This window comes from Dipodomys ordii, unplaced genomic scaffold, assembly GCF_000151885.1.
Source record: "Dipodomys ordii isolate 6190 unplaced genomic scaffold, Dord_2.0 Scaffold8, whole genome shotgun sequence".
In the NCBI taxonomy this organism is placed as follows: domain Eukaryota; kingdom Metazoa; phylum Chordata; class Mammalia; order Rodentia; family Heteromyidae; genus Dipodomys; species Dipodomys ordii.
In genome coordinates, this window is record NW_012267224.1 from 18534176 (window position 1) to 18551408 (window position 17233).

Below are 17233 nucleotides of genomic sequence, written 5' to 3' on the forward strand. Positions count from 1 at the left end.
TGGCTAAGTGCCAGTAGCTCATACCTGTAATATAGTAGCTACTCAGGAGGCTGAGATCTGAAGATCATGGTTCAAAGCCAACCTGGGCAGGAAGCCCTCAGTTCAAACCTGGGGGCTGGAGGGGGGGTGGGGGAGAGGGGAGTAGATAGATAAACTTTCTACACATCAAGACTGATTTTCAGGGCTGGGAAGGTAGCTCAGTGTTAGAATGCTTGCCTTGCATGCATGAGGCCCTGGGTTCGATTCCTTAGCACCACATAAGCAAAAAGAAAAAAAGCCAGAAGTGGGGCTGTGGCTCAAGTGGTAGAGTGCTAGCCTTGAGCTGAAGAGCTGAGGGACAGAGACCAGGCCCAGAGTTCAGGCCCCATGACTGGACCCAAAAAAAAAAAAAAAAAAAAGACTGATTTTCAGTGCCTGGGATAAACAATACAGATAACAATCTCTTCTTATAGAGCTTTCATTCTACTTTCTGCTCATAATGTTTCTGTTTTAGCAAAGATAACTATAAAGGAAATACAGAGAAAATAAAACAGAAGAAACTGCTCTCTTCCTCCCCCTATGATCTATTTTCAGTCTACCTGAGAGGCTCCTTTCCAAACAGAAGACCCATTTCCTTTCTTAATTGTGTTCAAAGGATACCCAGATTCTAAAGTTAAACATGAGCTTTAAACTACTCTCTCAATATGTATCACAGAAGATTTCAGGTACATGAGCCAAAAACACAAACCAAAAGACAAAACTCAATAGAAAATTGAAATAATTATCTAATTAAGTTCCACTTTTGTAGCTACCTAAGTAAAATATCTGAAACATCACAAGACTGACGGTATCTCATCTAATGGTTTTCTTTCATAATTCTGACATTTTCCCCAAAGCTTACCATACTCTGATTTTTATTCATCCAGAAATCAACTTTCTACAAATCTAAGACTTTTTACCTCCAAGCCAAAAGTCAATTTTAAGTGAGTTGTCGTAGTATATGCCTAAAATCCCAGCACTTGGAAGGCTGAGGTTGGAGGATCACAAATTGAGGCAAGCCTGCCTGCACAGTGAATTCCTGATCAGCCAGAACTACAGAACGAGACTGCCTCAAAATAACAAAATAAAAACTCAAATTTAAACTACTTGAATGACCACAAAAATGACATTATAACTAAGAAGAGATCTACAATACAGGAAGATACTAGACTATTTCACTCATTGTCATGAATGTTTCCATAGTTTAGATGCATCCTCACAGAAGCTAGAGAGATACTTTCATACCACCATGTTTTACTTCCCTGTTAATTTCTAATTGAAAATAAAAAGTCTGTTTGCACTTATTTACTCATCTATTTACAGAAAATGATGTGTCACACAACACACAGAAGTTCCCGATCCTTAAGGTGCCCACCCTTACAGAGCTTCACGCTACTCAATCTGTCCACACAGAACGCCCATTTATTAAAACATAGCAAATACAGGATGTCCATGGCTCACGCCTGTAACCCTAGCTCCTCAAGAGGCTGACATCTGAGAATCCTGGTTTGAAGCCAGCCAGGTAGACAACTCAGAAAGACTCTATTTCCAATTAACCAGTAAAAATGCAGGACTAAAGATGTAGCTCAAGGTGGTAGAGCACCAGCCTGTGAACAAAACTACTGAGAACTCAGGGCCTTGGGTTCAAGCCCCAGTTTCAGCATAAACAAACAAACATACAGGTCTCTGAACATTCATACTTTGTAAGCCAACATCCAGTTAGCCTCAGTACGTCATGTAGTTCCCTCACAAATCTTCCATCTCCACTGCAGTTCTCTGAGTTCCACATGCAGTTAACAGTCCACCAAACACATCTCTATCCAAATGCCTAGAGATATCTCCAACTACTAATGAGCAAAATTAAGTTTATCTTGTGCTACCACTTGATTTTTCTCCCTTCACTCCCCATCCTCCTCATTCACATTTTCAACACCAACATCCACCCAAAGTACCACCATGTCTCCTCCTTGCTCTGACCCTCCACTTTCCCATCTCACTCATTCTACCTTCCGAACACTACTTCATCTCCTTGATTCAGGACTTAACTACTTGTTTATCAAACTCTTATACAAGATTTACTGTGTAACATACAATGATTTGTTTTTTGTTTTGTTTTTTTGGGGGTCTGGTCGTGGGCCTGGGCACTGTCCCTCAGCTCTTCAGCTCAAGGCTAGCACTCTACCACTTGAGCCACAGCGCCACTTCCAACTTTCTTTTTCTGCTTATGTGGTGCTGAGGAATCGAACCCAGGGCCTCATGCATGCAAGGCAAGCGCTCTACCACTGAGCCACCTTCCCAGCCCCCATACAATGATTTAAGACCTTTAAAATGTCAACTTATTTAATCTATATAACAACAACCTATAAAATGAAAATGGTTCAAGAACTTAGAGAGAGGACTCTAGGCATTCACACACAGTATTCTTAGAGGAGGAATCCAAAAGCAAAATAACTCCAAACATTTACAGTAGTATTAGTCAAAAATTCCAGCAAATGGAAACATGGGTTTTATTGCTGTTGCTGCTGCTGCTAGTGTGTTTTTGCTTTCAGGGCTTTTGGGGGTGGGTTTTTTTTTTGTCCTTTTAGAGGAAGTAAAGGGGAAATGCAAAAAGAGAGGAAGGGTGAACAAATACAGTCATAGTATTCAGTAGACACTATGTGGAAAATGTACTGTTCAACTTATAAGCAAGGATAGGAGGGAGAAACAGGTAAAGCAAAGGAAAGGGTGACATTGTCCAAAAAACAAATGTATTTGCCAGGCACCAGTGGCTCACGCCTGTAATCCTAGCTATTCAGGAGGCTGTGATCCAAGGATTGGGGTTCCAAGCCATGCTGGGCAGAAAAGTACCAATGAGACTCTTATCTCCAATTAACTACTCAAAAACCAGAAGTAGCACTGTGGCTCAAGCAGTACAGCACAGAGGCTCAGGGGCAGTGCCCAGACCCTGAGTTCAAGCCCCACAACTTACCAAAAAAAAAAAAAATCATTACCTGACTTATGAAATGTTAACCCCTCTACTACAATATGTTAATAACAGCAATAAAGTTATATTTTTTGGGGGGGTCCGGTCGTGGGGTCTGAACTCTGGACCTGGGTGCTGTCCCTCAGCTCTTTACCTCAAGGCTAGCACTCTACCACTTGAACCACAGCGCCACTTCCAGCTTTTTTCTTTTTTGAAAAGTTATATTTTTAAAAATAACACAGTTTGGGGCTGGGAAGTTGGTTCAGTGGTAGAGTGCTTGCCTCCATGCATGAGACCTTGGGTTCGATTCCTTAGCACCACATAAGCAGAAAAAAGCTAGAAGTGGCACTGTGGCTCAAGTGGTAGGGCATTAGCCTTAAGCTGAAGAGCTGAGGGACAGCGCCCAGGCCCAGAGTTCAGCCCCCCACAACCAGACCAAAAAAAAACTTTCGTTACTAAGTTTTTAAATGCAAAATGCTTTTAAATATAAGTAATAAAGCACTAGACTTTGTCAGATATGCAAAGAAAAAATTTTAAACCAAGTATTTAAATCTTGTTTGTTTTTGTTTTTTTCCATCATGGGGCTTGAACTCTGGGTTTGGTCGCTGTCCCTGCGCTCTTCAGCTTAAGGCCAGCGCTCAACCACTTAAGCCACAGTGCCACTTCCAGTTTTCTGGTGGTTAATTGGAGATAAGGGTCACATGGATTTGGATTTTTCTGCTCTGCCCGGGCCCTGCCCGGGCTGTCTTTGAACCGTGATCCTCAGATCTCAGCCTCCTGAGTAGCTAAGCTTACAGGCGTGAGCCACAGGCGCCCAGCTCAAGTGTTTAAATCTTTAGACCATATCTAGATTTTTCCAACTTGGTAGGCTAGTTACAGATCTACTAATACAATTAGTAGATAAAAAAAATCTTTCTGAACTCCTACACTCACAGAAATGAGCTATCATGAACTTTAGCTTCAGAATGTCAAAGTATAAAAGCTGATATATATTTGCTTCAAAATATAACCAAACAGCTCTAACGACTTTTTCCAATCAATATACAAATCATATTTGCCTATGAAAAATGTAAAGAGAAAGCAAATGATGTCACCCTGCTCATTCACCTTGAAGAGTAGAGGATTTTATGCAAAGTAAATACCAGAGCTCTGCAGAGTGGTGACTAAATAGGATGCACTAGTTTCACTTCTCCAATTTGAGAAGAAATATAAATTACTTTTTAAGTAGCCCACCAAATTCACAAGCAGCAGAAGTTATCAAGTTATCAACACACTTCACAAAATCTATCCAAATATAAAAACTACCATGAAAACCAGCAAATGCAAAACCATACTTTTATATTATAAAATATAGCTGATGACAGCAGAGAAAAATGATTATAATTTTAATAATTAATTTTAATAATTTAAAAATATTTCAATTACAGTAAGGCCTTGTGCTGTGAGAGCAAACAGTAAGCTCTTCAAAGACTTTCCCCCAGAGAATAAGGAAAAACACTTGCCACCCACATTCAATACTGTACAGATTCTAGCAAGAAGAATTAGTAAAGCCCTTGTCCTTCAGCTGCATACTTCCCTTCTTTGGAGGTAACAAATGTTTTCAGTTAGTTCCTGTGTTCTTCCTACAGAGATTTTCTAACTTGGCAATTGTTTCATATCCTATCAGGTAAAAAGTTTTCTCCTTTTTCTAATGGCCACACAGTATTTCACTATGTGGATACAGTATTGTATTTCTCTATTGATAATTTCTTTTTACTAATTTGTTTTGAGACAGGGACTCACCATTTGCCCAGATTGACCTCAAACACATTCTCCTGCCTTAGCCTCTGGCCTCTGAGTGCTGGGATAACAGGGATGCCCACACACATTGACAACTTCGGATTAGAAAACATCTAGGATAAATACAGCTCCCACCGCAAGGGCTGTTAACCTTTTGTCTACGGATGGACTTAAGAAGTCAGGTAAATCCCCCAGAATAATTTGTTATGTGCCTATATGCATTTTTTCTTTCTTTCTTTCTTTCTTTCTTTCTTTCTTTCTTTCCTGGTCATGGGGCTTGAACTCAGGGCCTGGGCACTGTCCCTGAGCCTCTCTGTGCTCCAGGCTAGCACTCTACTACTTGAGCCACAGGGGCATTTCTGGTTTTTGAGTAGTTAATTGGAGGTAAGAGTTTCATGGGCACTTTTCTGCTTGGCCTTAAACAGCAATTATCAGATCTCAGAACTACAGGATGAGCCACCAGTGCTGGCTCCACTTGCACGTTTTTTCAGAGTAGTTTAATACAGATAGGAGTCATAGATTTTCCTGCCCAGGCTGGCTTCAAACTGCAATCCTCAGATCTCAGCCTCCACAGTAGCTAGGATTACAAATATATGCCACCAGCACCCAGCACCTATAATGCATTTCTCTGGGCAAAAAATTTACATACCATGAATCACACTTATTAAAGCGAACTGTGACCCACAGAAAAGTTTTAAAACTCCCATAATTTAAGTACAAATGAATAAATATTTGTTAAACAGCCATTTAGTCAAGGGGTTTGTTAGACTATTTTTTGTACCAGACAATGAAGAACTAAGTTAAATACAAATAGTATACAGACTTAAATACAATAATATACAAAATTCTTATGAGAATCTTTTCACATTAAAAAAAAATCTTCAGTGGTGGTACTAGAATTTAAACTCAGATCCTATCCTCTTACTTGCTTATCAGGCACTCTACAGCTGAGCCACACTTCCAACACTGTTTTTGGTTTTTAAGACAGGATCTCTAAGTAGCTCAGGTTGTTCACAACTTACTCTGTAACCCAGGCTATCCTCAAACTCAAGATCCTCCTGACTCTACCTCCTGAGTGCTAGGATTACAAAGATGCACCACCATACCCATTCCAATTGACTGCTCTGACCATTTATTTTCTGCAAAGAGGTTTGTGAACAGGAATACTAAAGAAACGAAATGAAGTTACTGAATGGTCAAAAGGTAGCCAGCCATACAAGCTGCTGTTCACCCTACCTCACAACAAAGGCATCTCCAATGCCCCTTCAAATCTATGTAATTTCCGAGAATACAAGTCAGTGGTAGTGGAGCAGTTGTATAATGCCTAGCACATCATGTTCTAGAACAGAAGCTAGACATGTATTATCTTGCTTAATCCTGAAGATAATCATTTGAGGGACTGGGAATGTATAATGCCTAGCACATCATGTTCTAGAACAGAAGCTAGACATGTATTATCTTGCTTAATCCTGAAGATAATCATTTGAGGGACTGGGAATGTGACTCAAAGTGGAGAGTGTTAGCCTTGTGCAAAAAGAATCTCAGGGAGGGCTGGGAAGGTGGCTCAGTGGTAGAGCGCTTGCCTTGCATGCATGAGGCCCTGGGTTCGATTCCTCAGCACCACATAAGCAAAAAGAAAAAAGCTAGAAGTGGCGCTGTGTCTCAAGTGGTAGAGCGCTAGCCTTGAGCTGAAGAGCTGAGGGACAGCGCCCAGGCCGAGTTCAGGCCCCACGACTGGGCGCAAAAAAAAAACTGGCTAAAACTGATTGTACTTATTTGCCCAAGACCACACGTTAAACTATACTAACACACTAATGCAAGTATAAAGTATGAAACTGAGACATCGCCTTCATCTTCAAGATTCCAAATCTCATCTACTTTCTACAACACTTTAGTGCCTGAACTCCAAATTGTAATGATGCTCATTTGAGTAGACAGAACATAACTTAGTGGTCAGAAAGATCTTCGTTCTTAATTCTAGTTCAATGATCTACTAGTTTATGACAACTGTTTAAAAGGTGCTTTTGCTATCTATAGAAGTGGCCTGCCGTGGGTTAAAATTTTAAGAAGGTATTTAAAAAGAAAACAGCTCACTATGTCTAAAGATTAGTCTAAGGAGGTTACTATCATTATCTTTGGGGGGGGGGGCTAGTGGAAACACTTAGGCAACAAAATTGCCCAGTATGACACAAAACCTCTTCCCCTAAAATGCTCACATTCTAACAAGTTCCAAAATGATGGAAATACATTATATCTGATTAAGTATCTTCTGACTTCACAGAACATCTTCAGCTGCCCTTTAAAGATTGTACCCACAATTGCAGCATCATGACTGCTTCTTCTACCAGAAGCCATTTCATTTGCAATCTGAAGGTTCTTTCTACAGAATTACGCGCTTTAGTTTTGCTGATAAGAAATGACAGCTGTCAAATATAGTACATCCGCTTCTACTCTGTAACCCCCACCCCAATCAACCGAGTTATCCATTCGACTGCTGTAAAAGAATTCTCCAAATGTAGTAATTAAAAAACAAAAAACTTCCTGGGGCCACTGGGGAGCGTTTCGACGAGGAGCTAAGACGCGGGTTGAAGGCCTGAAACGACTTTTTCCTGAGAGAATAAAAGTTTGTTAACACTCTCCTTCCCAAAGCTTTTAGGAAGCACGACTCGGACTTCCCAGGGCGGACAACGAGGTACTAGAAAGTAACTTTTACTACGACGTCCCAAGATCAGCACCCCCCCCGCACCCTGTCTTCCTCCCTCCCCCGGGGGCTGGGGAGGTAGGAGTGCCGCGTAGCGCCGAAATCCCAGCAGCCACCGAGAGCAGGACCCCCACCCCCACCCCCAGGCTCTCTGGGCCCAGCCGACCGGCACGGATCGCAGGCCAGCCCCAGCGCCCGGAGCAGGCGCCCGGAGCAGGGCCCCACGGCCGCGGCTTCCCCTCCGGAGGCCCCTCCGCCCGCCTCCGCCACCCAGCAAACCCGCAGCGCCCCAGCCCCGCGGCCGCACAGCCTCCCCACCCCTCCGGGACTCGGCCTCTCCACACACCATCGCAGCCAAGAGATTAAGAAGCAGGTGGGCAAGGCCGACCGTCTGGGAATCCGTTATCGGTGCTCGGGATCCATTGGCGCCAACAACTTCTCCCGCGAAGTACAAGGGGCGGCGGCGCGCGGCGATGACGTCGGGAGGCGCGCGCTTTCCTTCTGCCCCGCCCAGAGGCGGGAGGTGCGACGTGGGCCCTGGTGTGGCCCCGGCGGCGGCGGCGGCGGCGGCGCGGCGAGCGGGCTGGCGGCGGCTGCTCTCGCGAGGGCCCGCGCGATCGCGGCCCGCGCGTGCCTCTGGCGCCCCGTGGTACTCTGTGGCTTGGGCGCGATGCCCACTTTCGGGAGCTGGTTTCCGGGGGGGATCCGGTTCCTGCCGGCTCCACGTGTGCTGCGTCCTGCTTCTGGACGACGGGGCCGAGAGCCTTTACCACCGCTAGGAAGGTGTTGATCGCACCGAACACGCATGAATACCTATTCTGGCTGGGCGTCCGGGGCTCACGCCTGGAAGCCTGCTCAGGCTGAGACCTGAGGATCATGGTTCGAAGCCAGCCCAGGCAGGAAAGGCCATGAGACTTTCCGATTAACCACCAAACACCCAGCTGGGAATCCCAGCTACTCAGGAGGCTGAGTGAGATCTGAGGATCGTGGTTCCATGACTGTGTCTCCAATAAAGCATAGAAAAAGCCAGAAGTGGTTCCGTGGCGCAAGTGAAGTTCTAGCCTTGAGCACAAAGGAGCCCAGGGAGAGCACCCAGGCCCAAAGTTGAAGACCCATGACAGGCAAAAAGAAAAAAACAGTGGAGCTGTGGCCCATGTGGTAGAACACTACCCTTAAGCATAAAAGCTCAGGGACAGTGCCCAGGCCCTGAGTTCAAGATCCAGGACTGAAAACAAAAATCTTCTGAAACAAATTTCATTAAAAAGTATTTGCTCTGATTTTTGAAGTGTTTGACCCAACTGAATTATTAGGTCAAACAACGAATAAGAAGAGACACCCTGTTCCAAAACCACCAGACCGAAGGAAGGGCAGCCTTTATCTTGCCCAACCCCACAGCAAAAAGGACTTCTATAAAGCCAGTTCACCACCACTCACTCCATTTAACTAATGAAAAATCTGAAGCCCAGACAAATTAATCTCGGCTTCAAAGCTACCAAGCAGGAAATCTGGACTTCACAAACATGCATTGCTAAGCTAAATCACTCAAGGAAGAACTGTATGCTCTTTGGTGAGCGAAGAGGAAAAAACAAACCTAAGATGGAGTGAGCTTTAAACAAGTTTTGTTGTTTGGTTGAGGAGGGAGGGTGTTGTTTTGGTGCCAGTCCTAAGACATGAACTCAGGACCGGGAGTACTATCCCTGAGCTTTTTTCAGTCCAGGCTAGCACTCTACCCATTTGAGCCACATCTCCACTTCCAGATTTTTGGTGTCTACTTTGAGGTAATAATCTCACAGATTTTTCTCCTGTCTGGGCTGACTTTGAACCTAGATCCTCAGATGTAAGCCTTCTGATGATAGGATTACAAGTGTGAGCCAACAGCGCCCAACTGTTACTTGGTTTGGTTTGGTTTGGTTTTGTGAGACAGTCTTGTAGTATGCCAGCCACTCCTGAGCCTCCTGCCCCTGCCTCTTGTCGTCTGGGATTACAGGTGTACACCACCACACCCAGACTATAAGTTTTATATCAATAGATAAGTGACTGAATTGTATAAAAGAATTCAACATTTGCATTCAATTTGTTTGTTTGTTTGTTTGTGTCAGTCATGGGGCCTGAACTCTGGGCCTGGGCACTGTCCCTCAGCTCTTCAGCTCAAGGCTAGCGCTTTACCACTTGAGCCACAGCCCCACTTCCGGCTTTTTCTGTTTATGTGGTGCTTAGGAATCGAACCAGGGCCTCATGCATGCAAGGCAAGCACACTACCACTGAGCCACCTTCCCAGCCCATTTGCATTCAATTTGAAAGAAAACCTGAGACAAAGAGTTTAGTGGGAAGAACATTGTCTCAGCTTTGGCCTAGACTTTAAAAAAAAAATCTTTTTCCTCCCTTCTCTGTGTGGTCTTATCACTTATATCTCTGCATTAAAAGATAACAGACTGAGTTCAAGCCCCAAGACCCCCCCACCAAAAAAAAAAACAGTCAAAAGATAGAGCCTTCTGGAAAACACTTTATATTGATTAAATGCCTCTTGCTATGTGTATCCAGCATGCAGTTTTGGACTATTACTAATTTGGGTCTCTTCCCCCACCACCACCAACACTATTGTAATACACAACTTACAAATAAATAAACTGTTAAGATGAAATTTTCAAAATACACTGAATAAAGTGTTACTCATGAGCAGCAGGGCCTTATGGTCTAGATTCCTCTAAAACCAATATGCTAGCTTCCCAATCCCATCATATACTAGTTCTCTAACCATCGGCAAGTTACTGTAATTCTGTTTCCTCATCCATAAAATAAAGATAATAGCACCATTATTTATTTCTTTATTTATTTTGTTGGTCATTTATTTATATTCATTTTGTTGAACTCTGGGCTTGGGCACTATCCCTGAGCTCTTCAGCTCATCACTTGAGCCTCAGCATCACTCCCAGTTTTTTAGTGGTTTTTATTGGAGATCAGAGTCTCACGGAATTTCCTACTCTGGCTTTGAACCTCGATCCTCTGATCTCAGCCTCCTGAGTAGCTAGGATTACAGGTATGAGCCACCAGCACCCAGCAGCACCACTTTCTAAAGTTGTTACAGAATTGTTTCTGACACATAGTAGGTAAAAATGTGGGAAGTAGGAGGCTGTTTAGTTTGTATTTTGTTTTCTTAAGAAAAATTTGCTATAAAGCCTAGGTTTGCCTTGAACCCTAGAGCCTCCTGCCTCAACCTCTAGGAGAATAGAATTACAATTGTGTGCCATCACATCCAGCAAATAACAGTATTATAATTTCACAGTTATCGTTATTATGCAGGATAGATGTCATAAAGGGAAAGAATTCCAAAAGTAGGCCTGTCTGAGCTGTGCACTGGTGGCTCACACATGTGATCCTAGCTACTCAGGAGGTAGAGATCTGAGGATCATGGTCCAAAGCCAGCCCAAGCAGGAAACTCCATGAGACTCTTATTCCCAACTAACTACCAGAAAACCAGAAGTGGAACTGTGACTCAAAATGGCAAAGCACTAGCCTTAAACAAAAGAGCTCAAGGACAGCACTTAGTCCACAAGTTAAAGCTTCCTGACAAAAAAAAAAAAAAAAAAGCTTGTCTGTTCCACAATTTTGCTTCAGGAAATATTTGATTAGGGAGGAGGTAGGTCCTTAGAACTCTTAAGAAATCAATGAAATCCATGACCCAGCTCTAGAAAAGTGAATATAGCAAATATATTTCGAACTTTTACCTATAATATCAAAGGACTGGGCTGGGAAGGTGGCTCAGTGGTAGAGCGCTTGCCTTGCATGCCTAAGGCCCTGGGTTCAATTCCCCAGCACAACATAAGCAAAAAGAAAAAAGCCGGAAGTGGCGCTGTGGCTCAAGTGGTAGAGCTCTAGCCTTGAGCTGAAGAGCTGAGGGACAGAGCCCAGGCCCAGAGATCAGACTGGACACCCAAAAAAAAAAAATTATCAAAGGACTTAGACTTACACCAGTTTATAATCTCATTGTGCTGTACCACAATAAATTAGCAACTAATTAAAGTTGCACATATTTTTATATCCCACTACTTTTAACTTGTGTTTTCTTTTCTAGCTCTTTGAATCCTTCTTTGAATTTAAGTCAGAAGCTTATGTCTCCAGAAACATACTTACCTGTATTTGTTAGGTTGTTTTCCTTAGGAATTTTTTTTTTTTTTTGGGTTCCATCATGGGGCCTGAACTCTGGGCCTGGGCACTGTCCCTCAGCTCTTCAGCTCAAGGCTAATGCACTACCACTTGAGCCACAGCGCCACTTCCGGCTTTTTTCTTTTTGCTTATGTGGTGCTGAGGAATTGAACCCAGGGCCTCATGCATGCAAGGCAAGTGCTCTACCACTGAGCCACCTTCCCAGCCCAGGAATATTTATTTACTTTGCAAATACTCTAAACCTGGGATAGTGGTGCCTGGCTATAATCTAAGCATGTAGAAAGGTGAAGCAGAAAGATCTCAAGGCCAAGGCTGAGCTGCAAAACAAGACTGTTCCATAAAAAAAAAAAAAAAAAGTGAGTAAAGTGGCTTTTGCCTGTTAGCTATTCAGGACCAGGACATTGCCATCCAGATGATTTGAGGTCATCCTAGGCAAAAAGTTTATGAAAGCCAGCCTCCGGCTGCTCACCTAATGGTTGAATCTGGCTTCCCCGCTGTGTAGGAGTCCACAACCAGGAGGATTACAATTCTAGGCCAGACTGGGCAAAAATATTCGTGAGACTCCATCTCAATAAAAAAGCCGGGCTACTGTCATCCCTGCTGCAATGGGAAGCATGAAATAGATCATAATCCAAACACAAGCCTGGATCAAAGCCAACATCCTATAAACATTCTTTAAAATGAACAAACAGCACAAAAATAGGCCAGAGCCATGGACTATCAATAGAGCACCTACCTAGCACTCACAAGGCAAGGCCCTGAGTTCAAACCCTAGACAGAGGCAGAGACTGGGGTGGGGGTGGGGGGACAAGAACAAAAGAAGGGAGGAAGAGTAGGAGGGAGGAAGGCAGAGAGAAGGAATATCTCAGATATGTGCTAGATTAAAAATTATTCTACATTTTGTGTCTCTTGCACTGGGGCAGCCTTGTAACTACTTGGTGGACCAAAGAACAGAGTGTGATACAGAGTGTGATACCATGCCAGGTTTTTGTTGGTTTGTTTTTGGGTCAGTCCTGGGGCTTGAACTCTAGGCCTGGGGGCTGTCCCTGCACTCTTCAGCTCAAGGCAAGTGCTCTACCGCTTGAGCCTCAGCACCACTTCTGGTTTTCTGGTGGTTAATTGGAGATAAGAGTCTCTCGGACTTTGCTGCCAAGGCTGGCTTTGAACCACAGTCCTCAGATCTCAGCCTTCTAAGTAGCTAGGATTACAGGCATGAGCCACAGGCGCCTGGCCTCTGTGCCAGGGTTTTAAGAAGACTCCTCCTACCTGCTCTTTGTTGACCTGCCATATTAAATGAGAGAGGCCAAATCCAAATAAGCCATGTACTAAGCATTTAAATGAAGCCATCTTGGACCCATCATCCCAGCAACTGATCGAATTTCACTAAATAACATCCTATACACCTCATAGAGATAGAGAAAAAACAAACCACCTACTCAAAACTTGCTCAGGTTTCCTGTCCGCAGGTAGTATGAGTATAATAAAATTATTGTGCCTTTAAGGGATTGAGTATTAGAATGATTTGTAAAGTAAAATACAACCAAACAAAGTTTTTAGAAAATTTTTGCAACTGTCTTACTATGTCACTCAGGCTAGCCAGGAATGTGCTATAGAATGTAGGCTGTCCTCAGACTCTCAATCCTGCATTAGCTTCCAAAGTACTAGAATTACAGCTATACATCATAATGCCCAGCCCTAGAATTTTTTTCTGTATATATATTTTATTGTAAAAATACTGTACAGAGGGGTTACAGTTACATGAGTAAGGTAATAAGTACATTTCCTATGGAGCATTGTTACCTCCTCCTTTGTTTTTCCCCTACTTTTCCCTCCTTTGTTTTTCCCCTCTCCACCTCCCCAGCTCCTCCCTCTCTCCCCCCCCCCCCGCCCAGAATTTTTTTTTTTTGACTGTACTGTTGTTTGAACTAAGGGCCTCTCACTAGCTAGGCAGATGCTGTACCACTGAGCCATGCCTCCAACTCCTTAGGAATATTTTGAAAGACCCCAAATATGATGCAACAAGAAAATGGATGTTTTCTTCACTTGTTGATATTTGTTGATGCAGTATTCACCAGATACTTATTGAGCATCTATTATGTGTCTGCACTTTATACCACCTGCTAGGTTCCCAGTCAAGAAGACAGTCCCACCTTCAAGTTTATATTTTTGAGGAAAGGAGAAAATAAATAAGTAGACAAAGATAATTGACTCAAATAAGATTTAAGTACAATAAGGAAAATGCAGAAACAAAGCTAGGTCTCTGGTGGCTCACACCTGTAATCCTAACTACTCTGGAGGCTGAGATCTGAGGATCCTGGTTGAGTCAGCCTCGGCAGGAAAGTCCATGAGACTCTTATCCCCACGATTGACAACAACAACAACAAAATCCTGCCAAGCGCCAGTGGCTCAATACCTGTAATCCTAGCAACTCAGGAGGCTGAATTGTGACAATCATGATTCAAAGCCAACCTGTGGGTATCATCTATTTCCATGTGGCCTTTCTTTGGCAATGAGAATAAAGCTATAATAGATCATAACTACTCTCATGGCTCAGTATCAAACTGTAACTATGTATCTCCAGAAAATAGGTTATTACCTAGGGCTGTTGATTTTAGAACACTTTTCAGAGTCACAGAAAAGCCATCTATTGCTGAAGTAAAACATTGGCTAACGAAGATTCTTTGCCTGTTTTCTACAAAGAAATACTTATGCTCTTTAGTCATATATATGTGTATATATACACTCACGTATGTGTGTATACAAATTTACTTTTCAGAATTGAGGACATTTATCTAAAGCCTAAAGCATTTCTTTTTTTAATTTAGTTTATTGTCAAGGTGATGTAAAGAGGGATTAGAGTTACAAAAGTAAAGTAGTGAGCACGTTTCTTGTCACCTAAAGTATTTCTTTTCTTTTTCTTTTTTCTTTTTGGTCCATCATGGGGCCTGAACTCTGGGCCTGGGCGCTGTCCCTCAGTTCTTCAGCTCAAGGCTAGCGCTCTACACTTGAGCTACAGTGCCACTTGCAGTTTTCTGGTGGTTTATTGGAGATAAGAGTTTCACAGACTTTCCTGCCCGGGCTGGCTTTGAACCATGATCCTCAGATCTCAGCCTCCTGAGTAGCTAGGATTACAGGCATGACCTTCTGGTGCCCGGCTAAAGTATTTCTTAAAATGTCTTTTTAACAGTGAGTTCAGTCCTAACAACAGAAAGACATCCTAAATTGAGTACTTCCTGTTGAATCTAATTACCTAGTATTCAATGGTATTGTCTTAATCAAAAGAAAGGGCTTCAGAGAAAATTTTATCAAGCAAAAGTCATGAAAGTCGGATCTATTTCCCTCTCAACCTTAGGAATAGATCATTGACAGGAAAATTGTTTATATTGGGCTGGGAAGGTGGCTTAGTAATAGAGCGCTTGCCTTGCATGCCTGAGGCCCTGGGTTCAATTCCTCAGCACCACATAAACAAAAAGAAAAAAGCTGGAAGTGGCACTGTGGCTCAAGTGGTAGAGCGCTAGCCTTGAGCTGAAGAGCTGAGGGACAGCGCCCAGGCCCAGAGTTCAGGCCCCACGACCGGACCCAAAAAAAAAAAAATACCGTACAGAGGGATTACAATTGCATGAGCAAGGTGCCTGTCTGTTTTTTTGAGATAAGGTCTCACTATGTAGTCTAGACGGGCCTCAAACTGATGATCCTCCTAGGAGCTTTATTTGTGACAAAAAGAATTAGAAATTATTTAAATATCCACCTATAGATGAATGATTATTGACTATCTCTTTGATGACAGTTCTTTTTTTTTGCTGGTTCTGGGGCTTGAACTCAGGCCCTGGGTGCTGTCCCTGAGCCTCTGTGCTCAATTCTAGCACCCTATCACTTGAGCCACAGCACCACTTCTAGCTTTTTCTGAGTAGTTTATTGGAGATAAGGGTCTCACGGATTTTTCTGCCGAAGCTGGTTTCAAACTACATGCTCAGATCTCAGCCTCAGAGTAGCTAAGATGACAGGCGCACATGAGATGACCTTTAGAGTCTTTTTTTCTTTTTTTTTTTTTTTAAGACAGGGCTTGCTGGACGCCGGTGGCTCAGGCCTGTAACCCTGTGCTGTGGCTCTACTTTGGAGATTTGCTTTAACTTTCCAAATTTGTTACTTAGAACTCTAATTTAATTTTTTTTATTTTTTATTTATAGCTAAACTACCCATATGTTGTTATATGTATATGTGATTATATATTATTATATGTAAATATGATCATATGGCTATATATAAACCATCTGTTTATATAATCTAATGTTTACTTCTGCTTTCTTTTAGTTTTCTATGGCTATACAGTTTTAATAATGGCAGTATATGAAACTTAACTATTTTAGTAGCTATATTTTTATATTTTATGTATATATTTATTTTATTTTATTTTTTTGCTAGTCCTGTGGCTTGAACTCAGGGCTTGGGCACTGTCCCTGAGCTGCTTTTGCTCAAAGCTAGCACTCTACCACTTGAGCTGCTTCCAGATTTTTCTGTTCAAGTTGTACTGAAGAATCAAACCCAGGGATTCATGCATGCTAGGCAAGCACTCTACCACTAAGCCACATTTCCAACTGCTATATATATTTTTTTAATTTTTATTTATTTTTTATTGTGAAAATACTGTACAAAGAGGTTACAATTACATGGGCAAGATAATGAGTACCTTTCTTATCAAGCATTGTAGCCTCCTCCTTTGCCAACTGCTATATATTTTTATTTGAGTATATTTATAAGGTTCTAAATATATTTAGATTTTTTTGTAATAAAGTTCTTTTTAAATTTTTTGGCAGTAATAGGGCTTAAATTCTGGGCCTGGGTGCTGTCTCTCAGCTCTTCAGATCAAGGCTAGTGCTCTATCACTTGAGCCATAGCACCACTTCCAGTTTTCTGGTGGTTAATTGGAGATAGGTGTCTCATGGACTTTCCTGTCCAGACTGGCTTTGAACCATGATCCTCAGATCTCAACTTCCTGAGTAACTTCTTTTTAAGATTTTTATTGTTGTTATAAAGGTGATGTTCAAGGCTGGCAAGGTGGCTCAGGGTAGAGTGCTTGCCTTTCATGAATGAGGCCCTAAGTTTGAGTCCTCAGCACCACATAAGCAGGAAAAGCTGGAAGTGGCTAGCCTTGAGCTGAAGAGCTGGGGGACAGAGCCCAGGCCCAGAGTTCAAGCCCCACCACTGACAAAAAGAAAAAAAGTGATGTATAGGGGTTATAGTTACTTAATATATTTAGATTTTTATTTTCATACATGATGAAGTATTTGTTCCAACTCCATTTATTCAATTGATAGTTACTAAGCATATATTCTTTTTTTCTTTTCTTTCTTTTCTTTTTTCTTTTTTTTTTTGGTCAGTCATGGATCTTGAACTCAGGGAGTGGGTGCTGTTCCTGAGCTCTTTTGCTCAAGGTTAGTGCTTTACCAATTGAGCAACAGCGCCACTTCTGGCTTTTTCCGAGTAGTTAATTGGAGATAAGAATCTCTCAACCGGGGCTGGGAAGGTGGCTCAGTGGTAGAGCGCTTGCCTTGCATGCCTGAGGCTCTGGGTTTGATTCCTCAGCCCCACATAAGCAAAAAGAAAAAAGC

General features: G+C 42.6%; 1 protein-coding gene across 2 annotated transcripts in view; it reads right to left on the reverse strand.

Moving 5' to 3' along the window:
- Positions 1-7916, reverse strand: part of Rfc1 (replication factor C (activator 1) 1, 145kDa) — a 65489-nt gene extending 57573 nt beyond the window's left edge. For both annotated transcript variants that reach the window (XM_013009047.1, XM_013009046.1), the window contains exon 1: positions 7807-7916. In XM_013009047.1, coding sequence (XP_012864501.1) covers positions 7807-7809 — 3 coding nt within the window. In that variant the 5' untranslated portion in view covers positions 7810-7916. The remainder of the gene's footprint in view (positions 1-7806) is intronic.
- Between the last annotated feature and the right edge of the window lie 9317 nt (positions 7917-17233).